This window comes from Leptodactylus fuscus, chromosome 1, assembly GCF_031893055.1.
Source record: "Leptodactylus fuscus isolate aLepFus1 chromosome 1, aLepFus1.hap2, whole genome shotgun sequence".
NCBI classification, from domain to species: Eukaryota; Metazoa; Chordata; class Amphibia; order Anura; family Leptodactylidae; genus Leptodactylus; species Leptodactylus fuscus.
The window spans coordinates 177,432,734-177,457,222 of record NC_134265.1 but is presented as its reverse complement, the minus strand read 5'-3'; the positions used below and the strand labels follow the sequence as shown (position 1 = coordinate 177,457,222).

The 24,489-nt window shown below is 41.6% G+C and overlaps 1 protein-coding gene across 1 annotated transcript in view; it reads right to left on the bottom strand.

Moving 5' to 3' along the window:
* Positions 1–11,256: 11,256 nt before the first annotated feature.
* LOC142210862 (prostaglandin reductase 1-like) overlaps positions 11,257–24,489 on the bottom strand; it is a 39,242-nt gene continuing 26,009 nt past the window's right edge. The window contains exons 3-10 of the mRNA XM_075280333.1: positions 21,040–21,085; positions 19,525–19,584; positions 19,075–19,242; positions 16,522–16,639; positions 15,480–15,635; positions 13,917–14,016; positions 11,552–11,685; positions 11,257–11,367 (exon numbers count right to left, since the gene is read on the bottom strand). Coding sequence (XP_075136434.1) covers positions 11,257–11,367; positions 11,552–11,685; positions 13,917–14,016; positions 15,480–15,635; positions 16,522–16,639; positions 19,075–19,242; positions 19,525–19,584; positions 21,040–21,085 — 893 coding nt within the window. The remainder of the gene's footprint in view (positions 11,368–11,551; positions 11,686–13,916; positions 14,017–15,479; positions 15,636–16,521; positions 16,640–19,074; positions 19,243–19,524; positions 19,585–21,039; positions 21,086–24,489) is intronic.

Here is a 24,489-nt window from a genome sequence, read left to right as displayed (position 1 = left end):
CTAACCTAATAAACATCACATCAGTTAAAAGGTTTTCTGGCCCCAAATTGATTCTTTTATACTGATTATCTATTCACAGGACAGGTCTTCGGTATGGCAGGATGTGATCTGTCAGGGTTCAACACCTGAACCCAGTGGCGTAACTAGGAATGGCGGGGTCCCGTGGCGAACTTTTGACATGCCCCCCCCCCCCCACCGACGCCGACGTCGAAGACCTCGACCGACCCCCTCTTCCACACCCTATTATGTCCCTTAGTAAGCCCTGCACACAGTATTATATCCATTAGTGTCCCCTGCACACAGTATTATGTCCTTTACTGGCCCCTGCACACAGTATTATCCCCCATAGTGGCCCCTGCACACAGTATTATCCTCCATAGTGGACACCCATAAACAATTATTATACTCTGGGGTCTTTTCAGACCCCAGAGTATAATAATCGGAGACCCGGGGGAATAAAAACATAAAAAATTACTGTTTCTTACCTGTCTCCGGCTCCAACGCTGTCTTCTCCGCTGGCGTCCTTATGAAATGACATCAGACGTCACATGACCCGGGACGCAGGCCAGGTTCATGTGACGTCAGAGACGTTAGGAAGGAGACCTAGCAGGATCGTGGAGAGGTAAGTAACACTGTTTTTTATGTTCCTTTACCTCTCCCGATCCGCCAATCATTATTTGCAGACCCCCGAGTATAATGATAGCATTTGTGGGGCCCGCGGTGTCACTTACCGATCCCGGCCCAGCCAGGATCGGCAAGTGAATAGGGCCCGTAATGGCCTATTTAAGAAAAAAAAAACAGTGGTAGCGGCTGTCACCGGGGCCCCCTAATGGCCCGGGCCCTGTGGCAGCCGCCTCCGCTGCCTCTATGGTAGTTACGCCCTTGCCTGAACACAGATCATCTCTACTAGCAGCTTCCAGATGCCAAACACTGCTAGTGGACAGGATGCCACACCATTTCTATTCAAGTAATAGAAGTGACAGTGCAATTACCCAGAACTACCACTATACAGTGGATGGCGCTGCTGTGCCAGTCCTATTACTTATAGTACCAGTGCTCCATCCTGGTCCACTAGCAGCTTTCAGGTTGGACCCTGACAGATCACAGACTAATGTCCTATCCTCTGGACAGGTCATCAGTATCAAAAATCTGTTTGCAGGTAGAAGACTCCTTTTTAAATAGTGATTTAATAATACTCTTTTCTGCCCTCAGTAATAACCCCCCTTTTATGGCCATACACAATACAAATCACCACCGTTTGTATCGCCTTATAAGTTATTGTACTGCCCCTTTATCAATAATAGTCCCTGCTTATGAATAATAGTGCCCCCTTAATAATAATAATAATAATAATAGTTTGTTCTTATAAATAATATTCCCCCTATCAGGAATAGTTTCCCCTTATAAGTAATAGTTCCTTCTTACAAATATTAGGGGCGGGCTGATAGTTCCCCTAGCTTTATTAATAATAGATCCTCCTTAGAAATAGCGCTTTTATTAAGGGCTATATATAGTTCCTTTTTATACATACCCCCCTCATACATTACATACATTACAGACCAAGAGTTTGGACATACCATCTCATTCAATGAAAATCTCATCTCAATGAAAATTGTAGATTCAAACTGAAGGCATCAAAACTATGAATTAACATGTGGAATTATATACTTAACAAAAAAGTGTGAAACAACTGAAAATATGTCTATATTCTAGGTTCTTCAAAGTAGCCACCTTTTGCTTTGATTACTGTTTTGCACACTCTTGGCATTCTCTTGATGAGCTTCAAGAAGTAGTCACCAGAAATGGTTTTAACAACCATCACTAACAACCAGTGTTGATCTAGCAGTGGCGGATCCAGGCTTTGCGGGGCCCTGGGCAATTGACTGTGGCGGGGCTCTACTTACAAAAACCTGACATGTAGGTTTTTTCTGTCCGCTTGAAAAGTCTGACATCTTTAGGACAGGCACGGAGTGTAAAACAATGCACCCGATGTCCATTTAAAGGGGTTCTATCAGCAAAATTATTCTAATAGAGCCCCACATATGTGTGAATAGCCTTTAAAAAGGCTATTCAGGCACCGTAAATGTTATATTAACCCCCAGTCCCGTTTTTAAATAAAAGCATAAAAACATATATGCAAATCTTACTGAACATGCACTGGGGGCGGTGGTGCACGATGCCGCGTCATCTTCTGGCACGCCTGCCTCTTCTGTCTTCTTGGAGCGATGCCCGCTGGTCCCGTCTCTTCTGCCGGCTTCCTATTGGTCTTTTTCCGGCTTGAGGTCTTCAAATCTCGCGCCTGCATAGTAGTGCTTCCCTCCGGATCGCTACTGCGCAGGCTCACTCGCCATTTTACTTAATGGCAGTTCACAAGCGTGCAGTACGCTTGTGTAGTTCTACAGGGACTGACAAGTGAGCCTGCCCGGAGGGAAGCGATATTATGCAGGTGTGGGATTTGAAGACAAGAAGATGGAAGAAGACACGGAACCAGAGGGCGTAACTACAAGAAGACAGAAGAGGTAGGCGTGCCCGAAGATGACGTAGCATCGTGCATTACTGATATGTTAGAGACATGGAGGTAATAATGAAGTATCTTCATTATTATTACCCCCATATATCTCACACATCAGTAACCCTTATGGTGAAGTACACAGGGGGTTAATGTGAGGGACATGATAGGGTTAACTGCTATTAATATGAGGCACATGGAGTTACTAAAACTAAATGAATAACTCCAAATGCCTGACATTAATAGGAATAGAAACCCTCCTCCCCCCTCCAGCTTGTACCTGTGTGTTCTGTCTTTACTTTCTCTTTGCTGAACTTCTCCCTCTCATGTGTAAGATGCAGGACGGCAGGGATCTTCTGTAGAGCGATAAGCTCCGCCTCCTCGGCTCTCCTCACCCTCTCATTGGTTGACAGAGGGCAGCCAGAGAAGGGGGGTGAGGAGGGAGCGTCCTCTATCCATAGCTGCAGCTCCCTGGCTGGCTGCTGTCTATGAGCCGATGCAGCAGGTACACAGTGTGCTTCCGACATATACTTCCTAATAGGGAAAGTATATGTGTGAAGCACACAGTGTGCAGGGAGCTGCAGCTACTGATAGAGGACCGACAGGGGGCCCCTGCAAGTGCTGGGGCTCTCGGCAATTGCCCTGTTGACCGACCCGAGTTTTGTTAGGTATGGGCCCTGCCGCGGGGCCCCGCTAGGCGCGGGGCCCCGTGCGATTGCCCGGCTCGCCCGGCCCTGGATCCGCCCCTGTGATCTAGGTAGAGTATCAGTGTCGTGTATTTTAATGACTCATGTATTTCTGCCAAATGATCTTATTATGTACTAGTGGAATACAAAGTGGGGCGTAATTTAAGACTACTCTCTAAATTCTAACTGTTCTCTCGGTTGATTCGATTACTCCCTTTACTTCATGCACTTCATAATATTTGGTGCTATAAATTGTAAGATTACTACTTTATGTCCACAGTTGCCCATCTAGATTAGTTACATACTATTCCTGAACACAGTGTGCCTCTGTGATATCATCAGCTCTGAGGACTGATTGAGAGTCATGGCTGTTGATATTTGTCAGACACTGTGTTCATGGGTTCTATTGTGTAGCACATGTGATTAGGGGTCAGGGGTCATATGGGGCATGCTGAAGTCATAACACTGGGTTAATATGTCAGGGCGTCAATGCCACCATGTGACCACTGAGGTTTGCTCACTGGCCTCAGCAATGACCCCAAGGGTGCATCAGCAATGACCACAAGGGTGCATCAGCAATGACCCCAAGGGTGCATGATGTCATAAAAACCTAAAAGAACATAGGGTGACTGCTGAATGCCGTGAGGAAACCAAAAAGAGGTGAGGCAAGGTGAGGATGAGTCTGTACCAGTTTTCCTCTTGTCCCCTGGACCTCCACTTATAGTATTCTGGGGTAAAACTACTAGCCTTACCTAGCTAGCTAGCTAACTAACTCAGTCCCTCAACCTCCTCCCCATCCCTTCATACTTACCTGTCTTCTCATCCTGGCCATGACTTTGAGGTGTTGCTGTTGCCTCTTCTGCTTGCACCTGGGATCTGGAACTGGTGCCTGCACAATAGAATACCGGCAGAAGTCATGCATGTGCAATAGAATGCTGCTTCCTTTTTCTTTTGCTCTGCTGGCGTTCTATTGTGTAGGCGCCGGCTCCAGCTCCCTTGTGAAGGAAGTGACACACAGCAGAAGAAGAAATGAATGTTGGTGAGTATGAAGGAAGGAAGGAGGGAGAGGAGTACTGGTGGTCTCCAGTATCTGTAAACAACAAAACGGAACATCACCAAGAAATCAGAAAATGTACTTGGGGCGATTACATGACTACTTTAGAAATTAGGCAGGGGAGAGGGTTTAGCTTACGCTAGGTTCACACTAGCACCCGGAGTCCATTCTGAGCTTTCCGTCTTCTGCATGCAGAAGATGGAAAGCTGTCAGACTGGGTCCGGCCGTGAGCGCTGGTGAGCGTTTTATGCTCTCTGCCGCAAAACTGATTTTTTTTAAATCGGACACAGAATACTACATGTCCGACTCTGTGTCCGATTAAAAAAAAAAAAAACGGTTTCGCGGCGGAGAGCATAAAACGCTCACCGGCACTCACAGCCGGACATCTTTCAAACCCATTCAAATGAATGGGTTTGAAAGAGTCTTGCAGGTTTCCGTCTCCTGCTCAGTTTTGTGCAGGAAACAGAAACCTACAGAACGGAGACCGGGCGCAGATGTGAACGAGCCCTTAGTGGTAAAGTTTAAATTTATCCCGGACAACTCCTTTAAATGGAAGGCTAAAAATTCCCACTAATAAAGCATTGCAACAGTCCACAGTATTTTACAATATGGAGGGAAAGCGGGTGCTGCTCTATGACTTGACCACAATGGACGGACCATCAGCTGTTCAACGGACCTCCTTTTAAATGCTGGATTTCCCGCCACTAGCACCAACTGACCAATCAGCTGATGACCTTGCTGCTTGGCAGATTAGAACATATGTAGAAAAACGGGTAGTCCGGCATCTCTCCAATAAGAGATAAAATTTCACTTTTAATGGAAATCATAAAAATGACCAAAACATGACAAATGTGAATGAAAAAACAAAGAAAAAAAGAAAGAAAAAAAACCCCTAAAAAACGCCAACACGTTTCGGAACAGCATTGTTCCTTCTTCAAAGCGTGCGGCAATACTGAACATCACTCATGGAGTGAAGTGCTAGCCGTGCACCCCGAAGACTATCTTCTTCTAATGAGGTGAGCAGAGACTACCATTCTATGTTTTGGTTATGCAGATTAGAACATACTAGAACCTGCTCGTGCACACAGCTGACCTGCAAGAACCACTGGGGAGATAAAATGGGGGGACATACCGAACTAAATAAAACAATTAATGTTAATTACCTACCATAAAACACTTAATAATAAATCAATTTTAAATAAATCATTTTAATTAATCAAATTGGAAGCTGATATATCCATGTGCCCACATCCTCCTTAGGCTGGTCTTACACAGCCGTAATGTAAGTCCGCAATTCAGGGTTCTCAATTGCGGACCATTTGCGGACACATTATATTCAATGCGGCGTCTTACACCACCGGATATTTTATCCGTGGTGTGGCCGGGCCGCAACCGTGGTCCGCAATTTATACAACATGTCCGTAATGGCCATGAATTGCGGCACTGCACGGACTCGCCCATAGAACTCTATCGGCAAGTGCGGCAGGACAAGGACGTCTGTGGAGTCTATGTTGCCGATCAGCAACTAGTGTTGCTGATCGGCAACTTGCGGACCGTACATTCAATACGGTCGTGTAAGACCGGCCTTAAGGAGTTAATACTCCTAGGGTTCATTCTTTTATAACCTTCAATAACCGCACCCAATATAAAGGCCACCACCCTTTCTGCTCCAGAATCATTCTGTAAAACGGTGAAACCTCTTGAAAACCACTAGAAAATCTCAGAAAAAAAGTATAAAAATACAGGTTGTGTAATGAAGTCAGCAAACATGTACAGAACCCATAAATACACATAACAACGTAGAGGCCAAAATTGTGTATTTTATGCTTGGCATTACACCTGCATCTTACACCAGGTCTAAACTAGGACTAATAAGACAACATATAAATATAGGTTGACTCCTTTTTAACTTCCATGGTGAAAGAACCATTTTCTAATAAAGATGCTCCCATAATTCTTGGTTCCATACATAGGCAGACTGGGAGCTGAAAGTGGCCCCGTTTTATAGACAGAGTGCAAGTAGGCAGGGCCAGCTGCTTTACATGAACGGGGAGGCAGCAGTCCTATGTAAAATACTATAGGACTGCTGTTTCATCCTCTATGTAAAGCAGCCCTGTGTAAAATGACTGTAAAACAAGACTGCCATACATGGAGGGAGAGGCAGCAGTCCTATGAGATTTAACAGAAACAATGTGCTGAATACACTTTAGTGCTGTGGATCTGTTACTTTGAACAAGCATAATCCTTCAGATCACAAGACAAAGTGTAACTCTCACAGTATATAGGACTATATAAGGACTTAAGAAGGTGTTATTGATTAAAGGTTAAGTCATTGCACTTTGTATAAAAGTAAAGTATCCTTGAACTTGGATACAAGAACAGCAGTGTAATACTCCACTAGTAAATGGTTAATGATGTTAATTATTACTATTACAAAATATAACATTTAAAAAAAAAAAAAATTGGAACAGCAAACCATATTACGACAAAATTATTTTTTAAATGACGCACTTTGAGAGTTTGATTTGTTTAAGTTATTTCAGCATGCATAAGACTTTTTGTTCACTTTTAACTATAATTTATTTTGAGGGGGGGGGGCAAAAAAAACAAACAAACAAAAAAAACAACAATCTGGGGTGCTTAGTACCTGCTACATAAGCAGATTTCAGCTTTGTAAGAAACCTCTCGGAGGTATGCCAACCAAGTTTTGCATGGTTCTTGTGATGGGGCAGCACAGTGGCTCAGCAGTTAACACTTGTAGTGCTGGAGTCCTAGGTTTGAATCTGACCAAAAACAACATCTACATGGAGTTTATAAGTTTTCCTTGTGTTTGTGCAGGTTTCCCACATTCGAAAGACAAACAGGAATGTAAATTGTGAACCCTATAAGGGACAGTGAAAGAACTTTGTATAATTTCATAGAACTAGAGTATGCAACTATTCAATGCAGTGTTTGGTCTCTGCCATACAGCCATTGCTACATATTACTCAAGTAGCACAATGCAATTGTTTGTGATTCGAGCTGCATGCCTCACCCCTCCAGCCCTGATCCAAAGTTCATAACATTCCATACGATAAAGACAAATAAAATAAGTCACACTTGACATAAAAGATCTCAAACAAAATGTGTGTATAAGTTATAGATGGTATTCAAAATAATGGGGCCACACAGTGGCTCAGTGGTTAGCCTGTTCAAATCCTGCCAAGGGCAAAAAACCATCTGCAAGGAGTTGTATGTTCTCCCCGTATTTGCATGGATTTCCATCCCATATTCCAAAAAAAAGACATACTGATAGGAAAAAAAAAAGTACATTGTGAGCTCTATGTGGGGCTCACAATCTACATAAAAAAAAAGATGGTATTCAAAATAGTGACATTCGTGTGCCAAAGTGATATGTATTTCAATTACATAAAGCAGCCAACGGTATATCACTGTGATGGCGGATCTATGGCACATATGCCAGAAAGGGCACACAGAGCCATCTCTGTTAGCACACACGAACAGGGAATTCGATAAAGGATTCCCCGTTAGTGAGCTATCGCTGCTTTCCGTTTTATGTACAAATGCACATACAGCTGAAAGCTGTCACTGTAGGCTGCGGTACCACAGGACCGCAGCTTACATTGACAGCAGAGTATGACCACTGCCCCGAAGTCATCGGCGCATGCGTTAGAAAGGAGGATGACGCTCTTCGTGGGACTGCATACTGGGTAAGTAGCTTATTCTATTCTATGTGGGGTTACACTACTATAGAGCATATTATATGCATACAGTGGCGTAACTAGGAATGGCGGGGCCCCATGGCGAACTTTTGACATGGGCCCCCCCCCCCCATCCCAACTGACGCCGAAGACCTCGACTGACCCCCTCCTCCGCACTCTATTATGTCCCTTACTTACTGTCCCCTGCACACACAGTATTAACCCCAATAGTGTCCCCTGCACACACAGTATTAACCCCAATAGTGTCCCCTGCACACACAGTGTTAACCCCAATAGTGTCCCCTGCACACACAGTGTTAACCCCAATAGTGTCCCCTGCACACACAGTGTTAACCCCTATAGTGTCCCCTGCACACACAGTGTTAACCCCAATAGTGTCCCTCTGTGGACACCCATAAACAATTATTATACTCTGGGGTCTTTTCAGACCCCAGAGTATAATAATCGGAGACTAAATCGGGAATAAAAACATTAAAGAAAAAACCACTGTTGCTTCTTACCTGTTCCCCGGCTCCTGTGCTGTCCTCCTCTCGCGTCCTTCGTTAATGACGTCGGACGTCACATGACCCGGGAAACATGCTAGGTTCATGTGACGTCAGACAACAGTAGGACGGAGGCCTGGCAGGATCGCGGAGAGGTAAGTAACAGTTTTTTATGTTTATTACCTCTCCCGATCCGCCGGTCATTATACTCGGGGGTCTGCAAAGACCCCCGAGTATAATGATAGCCCCTGTGGGGCCCGCGGTGTCACTTGCCGATCCCGGCCCAGCCAGGATCGGCAAGTGAATAGGGCCCGTAACTGCCTATTGAAAAAAAACCGCAGCGGTAGCGGCTGTCACCGGGCCCCCTAATGGCCCGGGCCCTGTGGCAGCTGCTACTGCTGCTACCACGGTAGTTACGCCCCTGCATGCATATTATATGCTCCACAATGGGCCCCCACACAGTAGTATATGAGGGGGCTATTATGGAGCTTATAAGACTGTGTATGTGGGCCACTGAACAGCATATAATACTGTGTGGGGGTGTATTGTGTAACATATAATACTGTGTGTGCGGGGAAGGTCTATTGTGGAGCATATGACTGTGTGGGGGCATATTGTGGAGCATATAATACTGTGTGGGGGCTACTGTGGAGCATATACTACTGTGTGGGGGCTACTGTGGAGCATATACTACTGTGTGAGGGCTACTGTGGAGCATATACTACTATGTGGGGGCCATTGTGGAGCATATAATACTGTGTGGGCGGCTTATTGTGGAGCATATAATACTATGTGGAGGCCACTGTGAAACATTTAATACTGTGTGAGGCCCCACTGGAGAACATATAATACTGTGTGGAGGCCACTGTAGAACCTATAATACTGTCGGCGGGCCACTGGGAAGTTCATTGTACTGTGTGGGGGTCACTGTGGGGCATATTGCATTGTGTAGGGTCCCTTCAGAATTTATATCACACAGTATCTGCATTATATCAGACATGGTATTAGTAAAGGATGTAATAGCATTGAACGGTCACTATAAAACAGATCCTGTGGAATGTAAATAGTGAACATTAATTGTTCAAAAGTACCAAATGCAGAGACCTTTACTTTCCAGTACAAAGTTGTTTCTATTATTGAAAAGAATCAAAAGCTCCATTTACATTACTGTATTTTGCGGGTCCGTAACTGTCCACAATTGTGGATCCACAGAGTGTTGAGGTTAAATTGCCGTGTTGGCAATTTGCAGTAATGTAGTGGGTTTTGGGTTGCAGTTTAGGCACTCGGTCTCTAAAAGGTTCACCATCACTGGTATATCACTTATATATGGCCATAGAATTAGTCATTAATAGCATCCACGAAATGACCACAAAGTATATAATCCCCAATAAGGCTCAAAAAAGTGGTTACTTATTCATCCATGACCATAAATGTCTCCTTCCACCCCATCTGTACCAGAAGCTGGTGTCCCACATAACTGTGGGTTAGCATTGGCTATATAAGAAGTCAACCCAGCTTCAGTTATATCAGGCTGCTTTGTGTAAAAGAGACACATATATCTGTTTATTACATATAAATGTCACTGTGTTGATTACCATCTATAACTGTTACACATATCTGTGTTGGAAACCTATTATACATTTTGTACAGTATTCTAGTCGAGTCCGACTAAATCTAGGTATATCCTGTGTCTCGGTTTTTGTTGTTGATCAGTTGTCACTCATTATAAAATTCGAGTGTATTAATCATTAAGATTATGTTTTAATGGGGCATATTCTGTGAGATAGATACAGTCTGTAATTGATTTCTTCTAGCCTTGTCTTCAGCTGTATCCCAGCAGGGAGGGAGTCTCCCTCTTCTCTACTGTATGTCCTCTCAGGGTTGTTTTGCCAACTTAGCACAAGAAACACATTCTAATTTTGGGAGCACTTTAACAGCCGATAATGTTAGTACGTACATGGAGTTTGTACAGTCTTAGGACTGGTAAAATCTAATTCTACTGTCTTCAATGTACAAAGGAGAATATATACACACCTGCTATGCAACAGACACTTTCTTGAGTTGCTAAGCATACGCCTCTTCTCTACTACCTAGGGAACAGTCTACATCAGCTAATGAACAAACTAACCTATGCTTGGGTAAACCATCTCAGACTCAATGGAGGAGTTGGGGTTACTACCTTGGGCTGCCTGCAATTAGTGACTCATTTCTGTCTCCAAAAAGGTCATCTACTTAGGCCTCCATTATTAAGGAGGTGTCTTGCACTACCTTACATCTCCATGGTACTTCTGAAAAAAGCCTCTGACTCCCCATTGAAGGCATGCCACAAGTTTCCATATAACACACAAACCTATGGCTTCAGTTTCTCAGATCACTGTTCAAATATTTTGACATAATTTCTGTATCTATACACACAAATGAGAAATATAGTCTTTTAAAAGGGAATCTGTGAGGTCCAAAAGGCCCCCCACATCAACAGGGCTGTGTAGGAGTCTTTTCTAGGAATAGAAATACTTCTGATATATCACCTTTCCCAGTCTCCTGCCCTAGGTCTGTATTTCCTGGAAAATCCCTTTAAGTCCCATGCTCCTGAAGATGCTACAGCAGAGGCGAAATGTGTTGGGGGTCCATGAATACAACGGTATGCTTCTCCTTTTGCTAAAAGCCCCTATAATACATATTTATTCCAATACCCTCCAAGACAAACATTAGGATATAATATTTATTTCACAGAAGCAGGGATGGCTTGAGGGCAGCTTCACATAAATCAGCACAGTACTGAAATATTCTTTCTTCCCCTAGTTTAAGCTTTAATAATTGCTTTCCCCGTGTTCTCTCCCTTGAGCATTCCAATGAATCCGGCCGGCATGTTCTCAAAACCATTGGTGATGTGTTCATGATATTTCACCTTACCCTATTGTAAAATATAAGAACAGCATATTAGTTTTCATATGAAAAATGAGCAAATATAATATATCTGCTGAAAAGTGTGTGAACTCCAGACATCATCAATAACGGTTATTACAGAAGTAAAAAAAATTAGGTATTGAATTATGGATATATTTACAATTCCTATAACCTCTATGAACTATTCATACTTCTAATATCCACTCCAAGAGTTGCTTCTGTGCTTCTTCATAGATGGGTTTATCTTCATAGTGGAATATAAGGAACCCTTCCATGCGCAGTTGTTTAAAGAGAATAAGTGGCTGAATATAAGGTCCTAAAGGAAATAATAATAATAATTTTATATAGCACCAACTTATTCTGCAACAAAAAAAGATTGTATTATAACATATTTGTTCCCTGAAAAGGTGATCTGCAACTAAATCATAGGACTTTTTTTTGTTATTTTCCAACCTGTTTGGCCTCTTCTGTCACTCTGGTCTTTCAAATACAATTTTCTGAGGTGTTCTGTACACTATAGGCTCTTACCGCAGGAAATAATGAAGGACTGAATAGGTGAAGTTGCCAAAATGACTTCCTTCTTTGACATCACTTCCTGGTCTCCATCTATTGTCTAAATCCTTGCCTCGAAAACTTCCTGCTCTCAGCAATGTCTACATACACTATGTGTAAAATAATGTAAAGATCATCATCTCTCTGCTCTGTTTAGCTGCTTTCTTGAATAGTTTTTGGTCCAGATGCAAAGGAAGCAGCAAAAGGGAGCAGAAAGTCCTCAATATTCCCAGCAGTATGTAATGGGTGAAAAGAGTAGGAAGCCTGGAGGTGCAGGAGTCATATAGTTGTAGAGCAGGAAGTAATGACAGACACATGGGCATAGTCTCGGCAAATTCTCCTGTACATCCCTGTAACATGTAACATTTTTGTATATAACTTGTACACAGTTATATATATATGTATGTATATATATATATATATATATATATATATATATATATATATATAACTGTATTGTCCCTTTAATGGGCTTGTCCACTGGGGATTGGGAACCTAGAGAATTGGTGGTTTTATCCAGCAAGTTTAGGAAAGGAGAAGGAGACAAGTTAGTCTTCACCCAGCTTTTACAGAGGGAAGAAGTTTCCGATTCAGCCTCCCAAGAGGAAGGTGCATGAGTTAGAGCAGAAGATCTGCAATTGCTCTGAAACCTTGAGACAGAGAGACCTAATTTGCCTTTGTTAAAAGACTTGAGGTGTTTTAGTGCCATTTTGTGCAGTCTAATACAATTCCAATATAGGTCTGATGGGCATTCAGACTCCTATTTCCTATCCAGTAGGATATGCCCTGGGGGAAAACCTATTACCACCATCAGTAACCCCTCAGCTCTACATCAGCCCAGAAAACAAGCTGAGGGAATTAGGTGAGTCTACAAGCCACCATGACAAACCCTACTCAAACTAGTACGACTCCCAAGAGCACCTTTCCCAGTAAATCCACTGTAGTAATTATGAAGATTTGCCAGCAGTTTGACTTTAGAGAAGGTGACAGGCAAAGTGCTGGAGTCCCCCTATATCAGTCCAAGGTTTCTGACATATGTGTGGCGCAGGGCAGATCTGGAATAGGCCTCAGTCCCAGGTATGGGTCCTGGGCTCATTACTGGGCCATAAAAACTTACAGAACCTGCATTTCAGTGCAGATCCAGGGAGTGAGAGGAAGCATCTGGGTCTGTCCTGTTGCTCTTAGTCCAGTGGGACTGTATCAAGTTTATTGGTTTGTTCGTGTGGCTATTAGTAATCCACACATATAGTTAGTTTATTTTTATTGTTTAGTTGCTCAGACGAGCAGCATTTTGTTTCTTAATCACATTAATGTGTTATTATGAAGATTATCTGGCAACCTCTGGTTAGTATGATAAATGTCACACTATGTCTCGGCATTCCTTGAGCTATCTTCAATTCACTTCACATTTCGCATACTTTTTGAATGATGTGATTGCAGAATTCACAGCTATTATCACTTTGCAGCATACTAGGAGCACCCAAAGTTGTGAAAATATCACTCAGGTTATGTGCAACTTCCTCTGTTCTCATACTTTTCAAAGGCAGCAACTGTACAAATTTCGTAACATGATCCTGTAGTCATAGGCTGACGCCGCATGTCAATTAAATCAACCTGACATCAAATACTAAGAATAAAACATTTTTTTCATTGAACAAAACATTGTCTTCTTATTTCACAAGCACTGATGAAAATTCTGTAATTCGTAAATATTGTAATTTATCACTTAAGGGTTTGGATTGCATGTAAAATAACCGGCTAAAATAATAAATTGCATACATATTATTACATTAACCACCTTTATTGGATAGTATGTATGATATCCGATTATCATGCATATTAACACATTTATCAAAGTAACAGTAACATATATATATATATATATATATATATATATATACAGTATATACATATATTATAATATATATATATATATATATATATATATATATATATATATATTATAATGAGTAGCTTATACTTGAAGACGAAAGTCACCTGTTTGTGGAATGGTATCATTGTACATTGAAATGCACCCGCAAACTGCTATTCTTCCAAAGTCTTTCATTTGCTGCAGGGCCGCATCTGCAAATTTTCCCCCAACCTATGAATTACATAGAGAAATAATAAAAAGCCAGGTGAGGAGCCTATTCATTACTTTTGTAATATTTTCTGTCTTTATATCACACTAATGTTGCTGTTCTGCCTGTATTACTTCCAGAGATATCACAATTTGGGACAGTTAGGATTAGAAGCAACATACTAATGTTGACTGTGTTCTAAACTGGAAATTTTATTGATAGAACTACAATCTTGGTATTATTTCGAAAACTGAGAATCTCTTCTTCATATGACACCATAATTGCTGTTCTATCTTTTAAAATTCCAAAATATGTGTTTGAATTGACCCACCTCCAACTGTGGATATGTGTGGAGGGGCCAATATGTGACATTATACTATGCAACGGGGCCACTGTGGATCATTATACTGTGAGTAGAGGCCAACATAGGACATTATACTGTATAGACACCACTAAGAAATATTATACTGTGTGCTCATTACTCTTAAATGGCTTTTCCAGGATCTGGGTAAACTCTGAGGAAGCTGGGACCAATAATTGGTCTAAGTGGTTACATGGGGTACAGGTCTTCTGGAAACTGTGTCAGGTTTGCCCAATGACTGACTGCAATAAGAGCAATGACTGACTGCAGTAGTCCCACTAAAGTGACATCACCGCTGCAGATGTTCTGTATACAAAAAGAGCAGCAGTGTGATACCTGACCCAGTGTAGGAACAGAGAAGAGGATGCAAGTAATGCATTTAAATTTATAATCCCAGGCAGCCCCTTTGAGGCTGGGGCCTCACGGGACAGCAATACTGCGATCTGCCCACGACAGAAACACAGTGGGAAAATTTGCACCTTTTTACAGTATAGGCAAAGTTGATGGGATTCTAGCGAATACAATGCCTACTTTGCAGTAACAACCACCTTGGGGTTCTGGGCTGCTCCACCTTCAGCTTCAGTCCATAGCATGTTGATGAGTTACACACAATGATGAAACACGGAGCCTTCCATTCCCTGATTCCACATTCATCCCCTCTGTTTTCTGGGAGCAGTAGGCTCAAAGTGATGACGTCACGTACATCACACTAACAGCTCCCTGAAGACTCCACACTGAGACAGTAGGATAGTGAGGAGAGGTGAATATTAGTGTTTTTTTGTTTTTTTTTTTGGGGGGGGGTTGTCATCAGAGGGGGACATTAAACTGTGGGTACAATCGCAGGGGGTCTTTAACCCTTTCCCTGCTTTCCAGCCAGGATGGCATTTTAGTTGCAGAGGATGTATCTAATACATCCTTGCTACTAATGCCAATTTCTCAGGATCCTTTAGGGCTATGAAGATGACTTTCGATTAATTTTAAGATGATCCTGTGTGTAGTGATCTTCTAGTAATTGCTGTAGGAAAAATACTGGGACCATTTTGTGGCAGTGCAAAAACTCCATTTAACATATTGACACTAATATATTTACTTTACCAAAGTGTTTTACATCAGTTGGTAACTTACATGCTCAAAATAGCAGTCATAGCCTTCTGGAGATGCCTTCTTCAGAGCGGCATCCAAAGAGCTCACTGTCTTGTAGTTAAAAGCTTCATCAAAGCCAATTTCCTTTAAGTATGCAACTTTTTCATCTGACCCAACCGATCCAACTACTTTACAACCCTGGGGAGATTTTACATTAAATCCAGGTGTATATATACACATTTATATATATGTTGTCACAAATACAAAGTAAAAATTACAATGATCAGTTACCGTATATACTCGAGTATAAGCCGACCCGAATATAAGCCGAGGCCCCTAATTTTACCACAAAAAACTGGGAAAACTTATTGACTCGAGTATAAGCTTAGGGGGGGAAATGCAGCAGCTACTGGAAAATTTCAAAAATTAAAAGTTTTTGGGTGTAGTAGATACTGGGTGCTGGGAAAGGGGAGGGGGTGTTTTGGTTGTCTGTCTGCCCCTTCCCTGAGCTTGAGGACTGGGTTTTTTTCTTCCCCCACTTGGAATTTAATCTGGCTGAATATAGGGTATCTGCAGTGCTCCTATTAACCCTTCCCAATGGAACAGGAGCACTGCACATACCCTATATTCAGTAGACTGGGCACTCTCAGACACAGGGATACCTAATGTGTACGTGTTTCACAGTCATTTTCTACTCTTGTATGTATTTTAGGGAAAGTGATTTAGAACTTTTATTTTTTAATTTTTTTTTTAAATCTTTTTTTTTTTTGCACTATTTTATGGGAGATTCTATACATTGATATTGTGGCTCATCATAGATCCCCCCTCCTAAAAAAAATAAAATAATAATAATATATATATATTTTTTTTTTTTTTTTTTTGCTGACTTGAGTATAAGCCGAGGGGGGCTTTTTCAGCACAGAAACTGGGCTGAAAAATTTGGCTTATACTCGAGTATATACGGTAATTATATTTCTTCATGTTATGTACCAAAATAGGAACTCTAACATTTATATTCCATTGAACATATATGTAGAACATTTCCACAGCTAGGTAAAAACATAAAACATCTGTACTTACTTACTTTGATTTTAGCAATTTGGCCAACTATTGTGCCAACAGCGCCAGCAGCAGAGTTTACAAGAAACACCTCCCCTGGTTTTGGATTGCAGATTTGCTTTATACCAATGTATGCGGTTACCCTGGTTAGATAAAGAATCTAAGATGAATTGACACTGGATTACATAAGTGTGCATGTGTGAACGCAGGCATATTTATTGTGGTTTACTAGCTACAGTAATCATTTCCCATTTAACCCCACTAGAAAATAACTGAAAGAAGTTTTCATGGATTTAGGTTTAGGGTTTCAAAGACCTAAGGATAGGTCATCAATATCAAACTAGTGGAGGTCCGAACAGTGGCCCAAGGGTCACTACACAGAGTACATAGCTGTCTGTTTCCAACTATGTACACAATGCAGTTCCAGCGACTGCGGCTGGGGTGTGGATATTGAATCACCGATTTTATATTGATTTATCTTAAGGCTATGTGTCAATATATTAATCCCAAAATCCTCTTTAACCGCCTGCTGACATCCACTGTAATCGTATGGCAGCTCTAGTGGAGTGGGCACCATATTCACCTTGTCTCCTCTGTTTTACACAGGTGAGACCTGACAAGTTCTCTCTGATCTCAGACTTTTTGTATATCTGAAGACTCCTATTCCACCTCTGTGCCCTCAGTCCCAGCCCCCGCTTCTCGCAGTTTATTTCCAGTATACAGTAGTTCTCTTGCAGCAAGATGTCTGAGCCGGGCCCGTGTCTATTACAGCCAGGAGCCTTCTGAAGTTATACAGTGATTCTGCCAGATTATGACAGTTGTATTGCAGTTTTTGGTATAAGTGATCTAATGATGGCAGGTTCAAGCCATCTATAGAGTCTCAGTTAATAAAAACTTTTAAACTTTTTGAAATTAAAAACAAAACAAATCCTAAAAATTCAAATCTAACCCCCCTTATCTTAAGACAAATAAAAATAAGCAAAAAACAAATTACCACATCTGAAAATGCTTGAACTATAAAAATATGTTTCCAGTACAATTAATGGAATATTAAACAGTACGAAATATTAAACAGTAGAAATATGATCTGTCTCATAAAAATAAGCCCCTATATGACTTTGTAAATGGGAACATAAAACAGTTTTGTTTTTTGGAAGATGGTGAGTGAAAAACAAAAATAAAAAAACAAAAATGGCTGCCGCAAATTGGATTAATACTAGTCTTCAGATACATTTAAATGGTGAATTTCATGTGTATGTGTGGTCTGTTCATCTTCTGAGATGTGACTAACTAGAAGGTATTAATTTTAAACAGATTTTAAACTGGCCCTGCTGCATTTGTAGCAGGCCATCGGTAAAGATCACTATTAACTTACCAATCCCCGTTCCTGCCCACAGTCTCCCCCACTTCCTGTTTAGCCTCCAGGGAGCCCCTCACCACACATTACATCATTGTGTCAGAACATGATGTTTGGCGCAGAAAGCCCACTGAAGGGTGAAGGGAAAGTGAAGGAGGCTGTGAGCAGGAACAGGGGGTCAATAAGTGAATGCAGACGATTTTCTCTTAACAACTGGATCGGAAGAAACAAGAAGTGGCACCCTGACCCAGTTCTGCTACTGGTAGAGAAGGAAGACTTCACAGGAAGGAATGGTTAAGAAAAAAAAACAACACAACTTTTATTAACAAAAATAAATAAAAAACTAATCCAGAATCAGTCAAACGTGGGCATCCACAAGAGGATCAATAGGTCATCCTACTAGATGGCCTGTGTAAAACAGGGATATAGATATAAAGACCATAACTAAAACCACCACTATATTATTTGTTGTGGGTCCGTCTGTATGCAAATAGGTATCTAGGTGGAGAGAATGCATATAGCTTTAATTCCCCTACTAAATTGGTCCCACATATAAGGTGGCTACCAAGACAAATAGCCTGTCAAAATATCATCAACAGACCACATATCAGCCAGGACACCAATGATAATACAGCGCATAGACTGAATAAAAAAGAGATAATGGGCAGTAAGATCCCCAAATAATACTGTCAATGAGTTAATGTAGCTGGATCACCCAATGTAAAACTATTGGCCCATTAATAAATTAAAAATGAGATCGCCTATATTGTTCATCTTCATAGGGATGGTACTTTTATTCAAGGTAATTCTAATTTCCCATATTTAGTGGAGAAGACAAGAAAAGTGTCCCCTAAATTTACTTAACACGTTTCCTCCTTAAAGTAGGGCAGGGTTCATAAGGAGCAATAACAATAAATAGATAGGTAAAGGCTCCGGAAATATGAATAAAAGATGAAAACTTCAGTCCTTGGGGCCCTGATGGTGGACTCCAGTACTTAATACTCTGACGGTACTACAGTGCTGCACATTGTATGACAGGTAAGTATAAAACAGTATTAACGATGAGAAAACTGACAAGGCTAGAAAAGTGGCGTGACTTTTTTATGGCTTGTATACCAGAGCAGTAGGGTGGGCCACTAGAATCGATTGCACTGGTAGGCCCTAGTAGTCAGTTTGACACTAGGGGTAGGAGACATTGATGGATATATTTCTAAGGCTTACCCAGGCATGCCAACAGCTCCAAGTGCCAGCGATCTTGGTAGTGATTCCGGCCAATTGGGTGGTAAAGCACGGAGTTCTTTGCCATCTGATATGAAATGTGTGGTCCAGCCTGACCGAGCAACATAATAACTTCCAACAGTAAAGGCTGGATTTTTGCTTTCTATCACCCTGGATTAAAAACAAAAATACAAACTGGAAAATGATGACATACTGTTGTTTGGTGCCATATAGAACTTTCTCTCTTAAACCTTGACAATATAAGAAATGGTCAATGGCTAATTCCAAAGCAATACATTAAGTATGTATGCTTTGTTCATAGAAAACTTGTGTGGACAAAATTACATGTATTCTATATATGTTTGCGCATGTCTTGGTTCCATGCATGTGTCTATTATTGCCTATGGTTGTGCGGATAGCGTTTGGTAAATAGCGGTAGAAAAGAGCCCTTACTTGGCAACCTGTGCACCCATCATGACATCTCCTTCTTTCAATGCAGTCTTACTGTATGGTCTGAAAGGTAAAGGCTAGTTTAAGTATATGTGTTGTCTTCACAGCAAAACAATGACATCATTTAATGTTATATGCAATGTACTCGGAAGCTAGAAGCTAGATAGAACATAGCTATTCCATTTTCCTATGAGCTTGTTTATACTGCATTCACTGTGTTGTAAAAATGACATAACCTATATTCTGCTGGTCATTACAATCACATGGATACCAAATTTATATAGTTGTTTGCATGTTGGTCTCCTGGCTGCCATAGAGACCAAATGGGAGCCGATCAGAGAGGGGGTGGATTAAAGTAACAGAGCCCATCAGGGTCTGTGATCACATCCCATCCCATCACCCACCATCTGATAGCATCTGCAACGTCCCCAAAATGGTATCAATAAAACATTTCCCGCAAAAAAATGAACCTTACACAGTTCCATACAAGGAAATTTTGGTACTTAATAAATATTGAAGAAAGTTTTCAAGTATAACAAAGAACAGTTCAGGGATCATAAGACACATATACGTAATGTAATATACGGGTATCAGAAAAATGGCAAATCAGTTCCAAAAAAGAGCGTCAGAGCATAGTAGTAACCTAGTGACCTACAATATGACTGTAGTGGAGAGTACCCACAAAGACATGAATGGCCATCGTAAGTGGCCTCAGGGAGGGATAAAGAAAAGGTTCAACTACAGAGCAAGAAATATGGAGAGATTAACACAAAAACGCCACAATAAAAAAGGAGGGAAGGAACAGAAGAGATTGCAAGGCAATAGCTGGATATAGAGGATCCATGGGAGGATCATAGAGAGAGCATTAAGATTCATGAAAGGTGACTAGAAAACTCTGTAAACTCCTAAAACAATACCCACGGCTGCCAGAGTGCCTCAAACTTGGAGAAATAGGAGGAGTCCTGTGCTACCAGGGTCTCCACTCACCGTAAGCGGAGAAGCTCCAGAAGCAGCTCCATTACAGTGAGAGTAGCCGTTTTACGTCAGTGCTTGAGAATGACCTATTACAAGGAAATTTTTGATTCTTCTAAAGTTTTTTTTAATCTATAAAATGTGAAAAATTAATTGCAGAATATTTTTTACATGTCATTTTTACTGAACACAGTAAAACCAAGACCCATTACAAAATGACACATTTGTGTTTTAATTCCATTTGATCCGATTCTGATCTTATATCCAGCTCCCCAATGTACTGCACCCAATATAAAAAATAGTTCTATGGTGAAGTATAATTTTCCATGCTAAAAATAAGCATTCATACAACTTTGTGAATGGAAAAATAAAAAGCTATGGCTCTAAGAAGGGGAGTCATAAAAATCAAATAAGAAAAATGGCTGTGAAGTGAGGAGGTACACAACACATTGTACAGATTAATGTGGGAGTTGTTATATATAGAATGAACTCATCTTGCTTAATGTAAAACCCTATACCAATATAAAACTCAGTGTTTTTTCTTACCGCATGTATGGATCAACACTCCAAAACTCTGACTCCAGTAATACCTCTGCAAGTGTATAATGACAAACATATATCAATAAATATACTCTAATAAAAATTCTACAGTAACTGTAAATGCATTTGCTATCTCAATCCCAATGAACTAATATTATACAAACAATCCAATTCTATGTGAAAAAATGATAAAAATAATAAAATAATTCATTTTTATTGATATGCGTTAAAAAATGTATACCTTGGGTATAAATATATTAAATTTATTAAAATACCGTATTCTCTCCAGAAAGTGTACTGGTGTCTTTTTTGGTCGATGTTCGGAATGACGTACTACTCTACTATTCCCATTCCAAAAAGGCCTCCAAAACCCAAAAGCAACATAGGTTTGACATTCCAAATCTTTAGTATTCCCAAGTCCTAAAATTTGCCCTAGGAGAGATGAGTAATATTGCACCAACGGCTGCCTGTGTCTCAAATGGCAAAGAGATAGCTTACAGTGTTGGGCAAAAGTATTGGCACCCCTGCAATTCTGTCAGATAATACTCATTTTCTTCCAGAAAATGATTGCAAGCACAAATTCTTTGGTATTATTATCTTCATTTAATTTGTCTTCAATGGAAAACCACAAAAAGAATTGTCAAAAAGCCAAACTGCATATAATTCCACACCAAACATAAAAAGGGGGTGAACAAAAGTATTGGCACTGTTTGAAAAATCATGTGATGCTTCTCTAATTTGTGTCATTAACTTACCTGAGGCACCTAACAGGTGGTGGCAATAACTAAATCACACTTGCAGCCAGTTGAAATGGATTAAAGTTGACTCAACCTCTGCCCTGTGTGCTTGTGTGTACCACATTGAGCATGGAGAAAAGAAAGAAGACCAAAGAACTGTCTGAGGACTTGAGAAGCAAAATTGTGAGGAAGCATGAGCAATCTCAAGGCTACAAGTCCATCTCCAAAGACCTGAATGTTCCTGTGTCTACCGTGCGCAGTGTCATCAAGAAGTTTAAAGCCCATGGCACTGTGACTAACCACCCTTGATGTGGATGGAAAAGAAAAATTGACGAGAGATTTCAACGCAAGATTGTGCGGATGGTGGATAAGGAACCTCGACTAACATCCAAACAAGTTCAAGCTGCCCTGCAGTCCGAGGGTACAACAGTGTCAACCCGTACTATCAGTCAGCGTCTGAATGAAAAGGGACTGTATGGTAGGATACCCAGGAAGACCCCACTTCTTACCCAGAGACATAAAAAAGCCAGGCTGGAGTTTGTCAAAACTTACCTGAGAAAGCCAAAAACGTTTTGGAAGAAGAATGTTCTCTGGTCAGATGAGAGAAAAGTAGAGCTTTTTGGGAAAAGGCATCAACATAGAGTTTACAGGAAAAAAAAAAGAGGCCTTCAAAGAAAAGAACACGATCCCTACAGTCAAATATGGCGGCGGTTCCCTGATGTTTTGGGGTTGCTTTGCTGCCTCTGGCTTTGGACTGCTTGACCGTGTGCATGGCATTATGAAGTCTGAAGACTACCAACAAATTTTGCAGCATAATTTAGGGCCCAGTGTGAGAAAGTTGGGTCTCCCTCAGAGGTCATGGGTCTTCCAGCAGGAAAATGACCCAAAACACACTTCAAAAAGCACTAGAAAATGGTTTGAGAGAAAGCACTGGAGACTTCTAAAGTGGCCAGCAATGAGTCCAGACCTGAATCCCATAGAACAACTGTGGAGAGATCTCAAAATGGCAGTTTGGAGAAGGCCCCCTTCACATCTCAGGGACCTAGAGCAGTTTGCCAAAGAAGAATGGTCTAAAATTCCAGCAGAGCATTGTAAGAAACTCATTGATGGTTACTGGAAGCGGTTGTTCGCAGTTATTTTGTCTACAGGTTGTGCTACCAAATATTAGGGTGAGGGTGCCAATACTTTTGTCTGGCCCATTTTTGGAGTTTTGTGTAAAATTATCAATGATTTGACTTTTTTTCATTCTCTTTTGTGTTTTTTCATTGCAAGCAAAATAAATGAAGATATTTAGAGATGAGCGAACACTAAAATGTTCGAGGTTCGAAATTCGATTCGAACAGCCGCTCAATGTTCGTGTGTTCGAACGGGTTTCGAACCCCATTATAGTCTATGGGGAACAGATACTCGTTAAGGGGGAAACCCAAATCCGTGTCTGGAGGGTCACCAAGTCCACTATGACACCCCAGGAAATGATGCCAACACCTCTGGAATGACACTGGGACAGCAGGGGAAGCATGTCTGGGGGCATCTAACACACCAAAGACCCTCTATTACCCCAACATCACAGCCTAACAACTACACACTTTACACACTCAATACCACCTCTCTGACAGTAGGAAAACACCTTGAAACATGTGTATTTGGCACTTGCAGTGAGGAGAGCTTGTCACCAGCAGTGAATTTGGCCCTTGTAGTAAGTTGAGGTTGGCACCAACATTTGTTTTGAAAATCAGGGTGGATTGAGCCTCTAACCAGCAGAGTTTGGGCAAATTCATGGTGGAGGGAGCCTCTAAAAACCCCAGTTTGGACCAATTCATGGTGGAGGGAGCCTCTAACCAGCCCAGTTTGGGCAAATTCATGGTGGAGGGAGCCTCTAAAAAACCCAGTTTGGACCAATTCATGGTGGAGGGAGCCTCTAACCAGCCCAGTTTGGGCAAATTCATGGTGGAGGGAGCCTCTAACCAGCCCAGTTTGGACCAATTAATGGTGGAGGGAGCCTCTAACCAGCCCAGTTTGGACCAATTAATGGTGGAGGGAGCCTCTAACCACCCCAGTTTGGACCAATTCATGGTGGAGGGAGCCTCTAAACAGCCCAGTTTGGGCAAATTCATGGTGGAGGGAGCCTCTAAAAAACCCAGTTTGGACCAATTCATGGTGGAGGGAGCCTCTAACCAGCCCAGTTTGGACCAATTAATGGTGGAGGGAGTCTCTAAACAGCCAAGTTTGGACCAATTCATGGTGGAGGGAGCCTCTAAAAACCCCAGTTTGGACCAATTCATGGTGGAGGGAGCCTCTAACCAGCCCAGTTTGGGCAAATTCATGGTGGAGGGAGCCTCTAAACAGCCCAGTTTGGGCAAATTCATGGTGGAGGGAGCCTCTAACCAGCCCAGTTTGGACCAATTAATGGTGGAGGGAGCCTCTAACCAGCCCAGTTTGGACCAATTAATGGTGGAGGGAGCCTCTAACCAGCCCAGTTTGGACCAATTAATGGTGGAGGGAGCCTCTAACCACCCCAGTTTGGACCAATTCATGGTGGAGGGAGCCTCTAACCAGCCCAGTTTGGACCAATTCATGGTGGAGGGAGCCTCTAAAAAACCCAGTTTGGACCAATTCATGGTGGAGGGAGCCTCTAAACAGCCCAGTTTGGGCAAATTCATGGTGGAGGGAGCCTCTAAAAAACCCAGTTTGGACCAATTCATGGTGGAGGGAGCCTCTA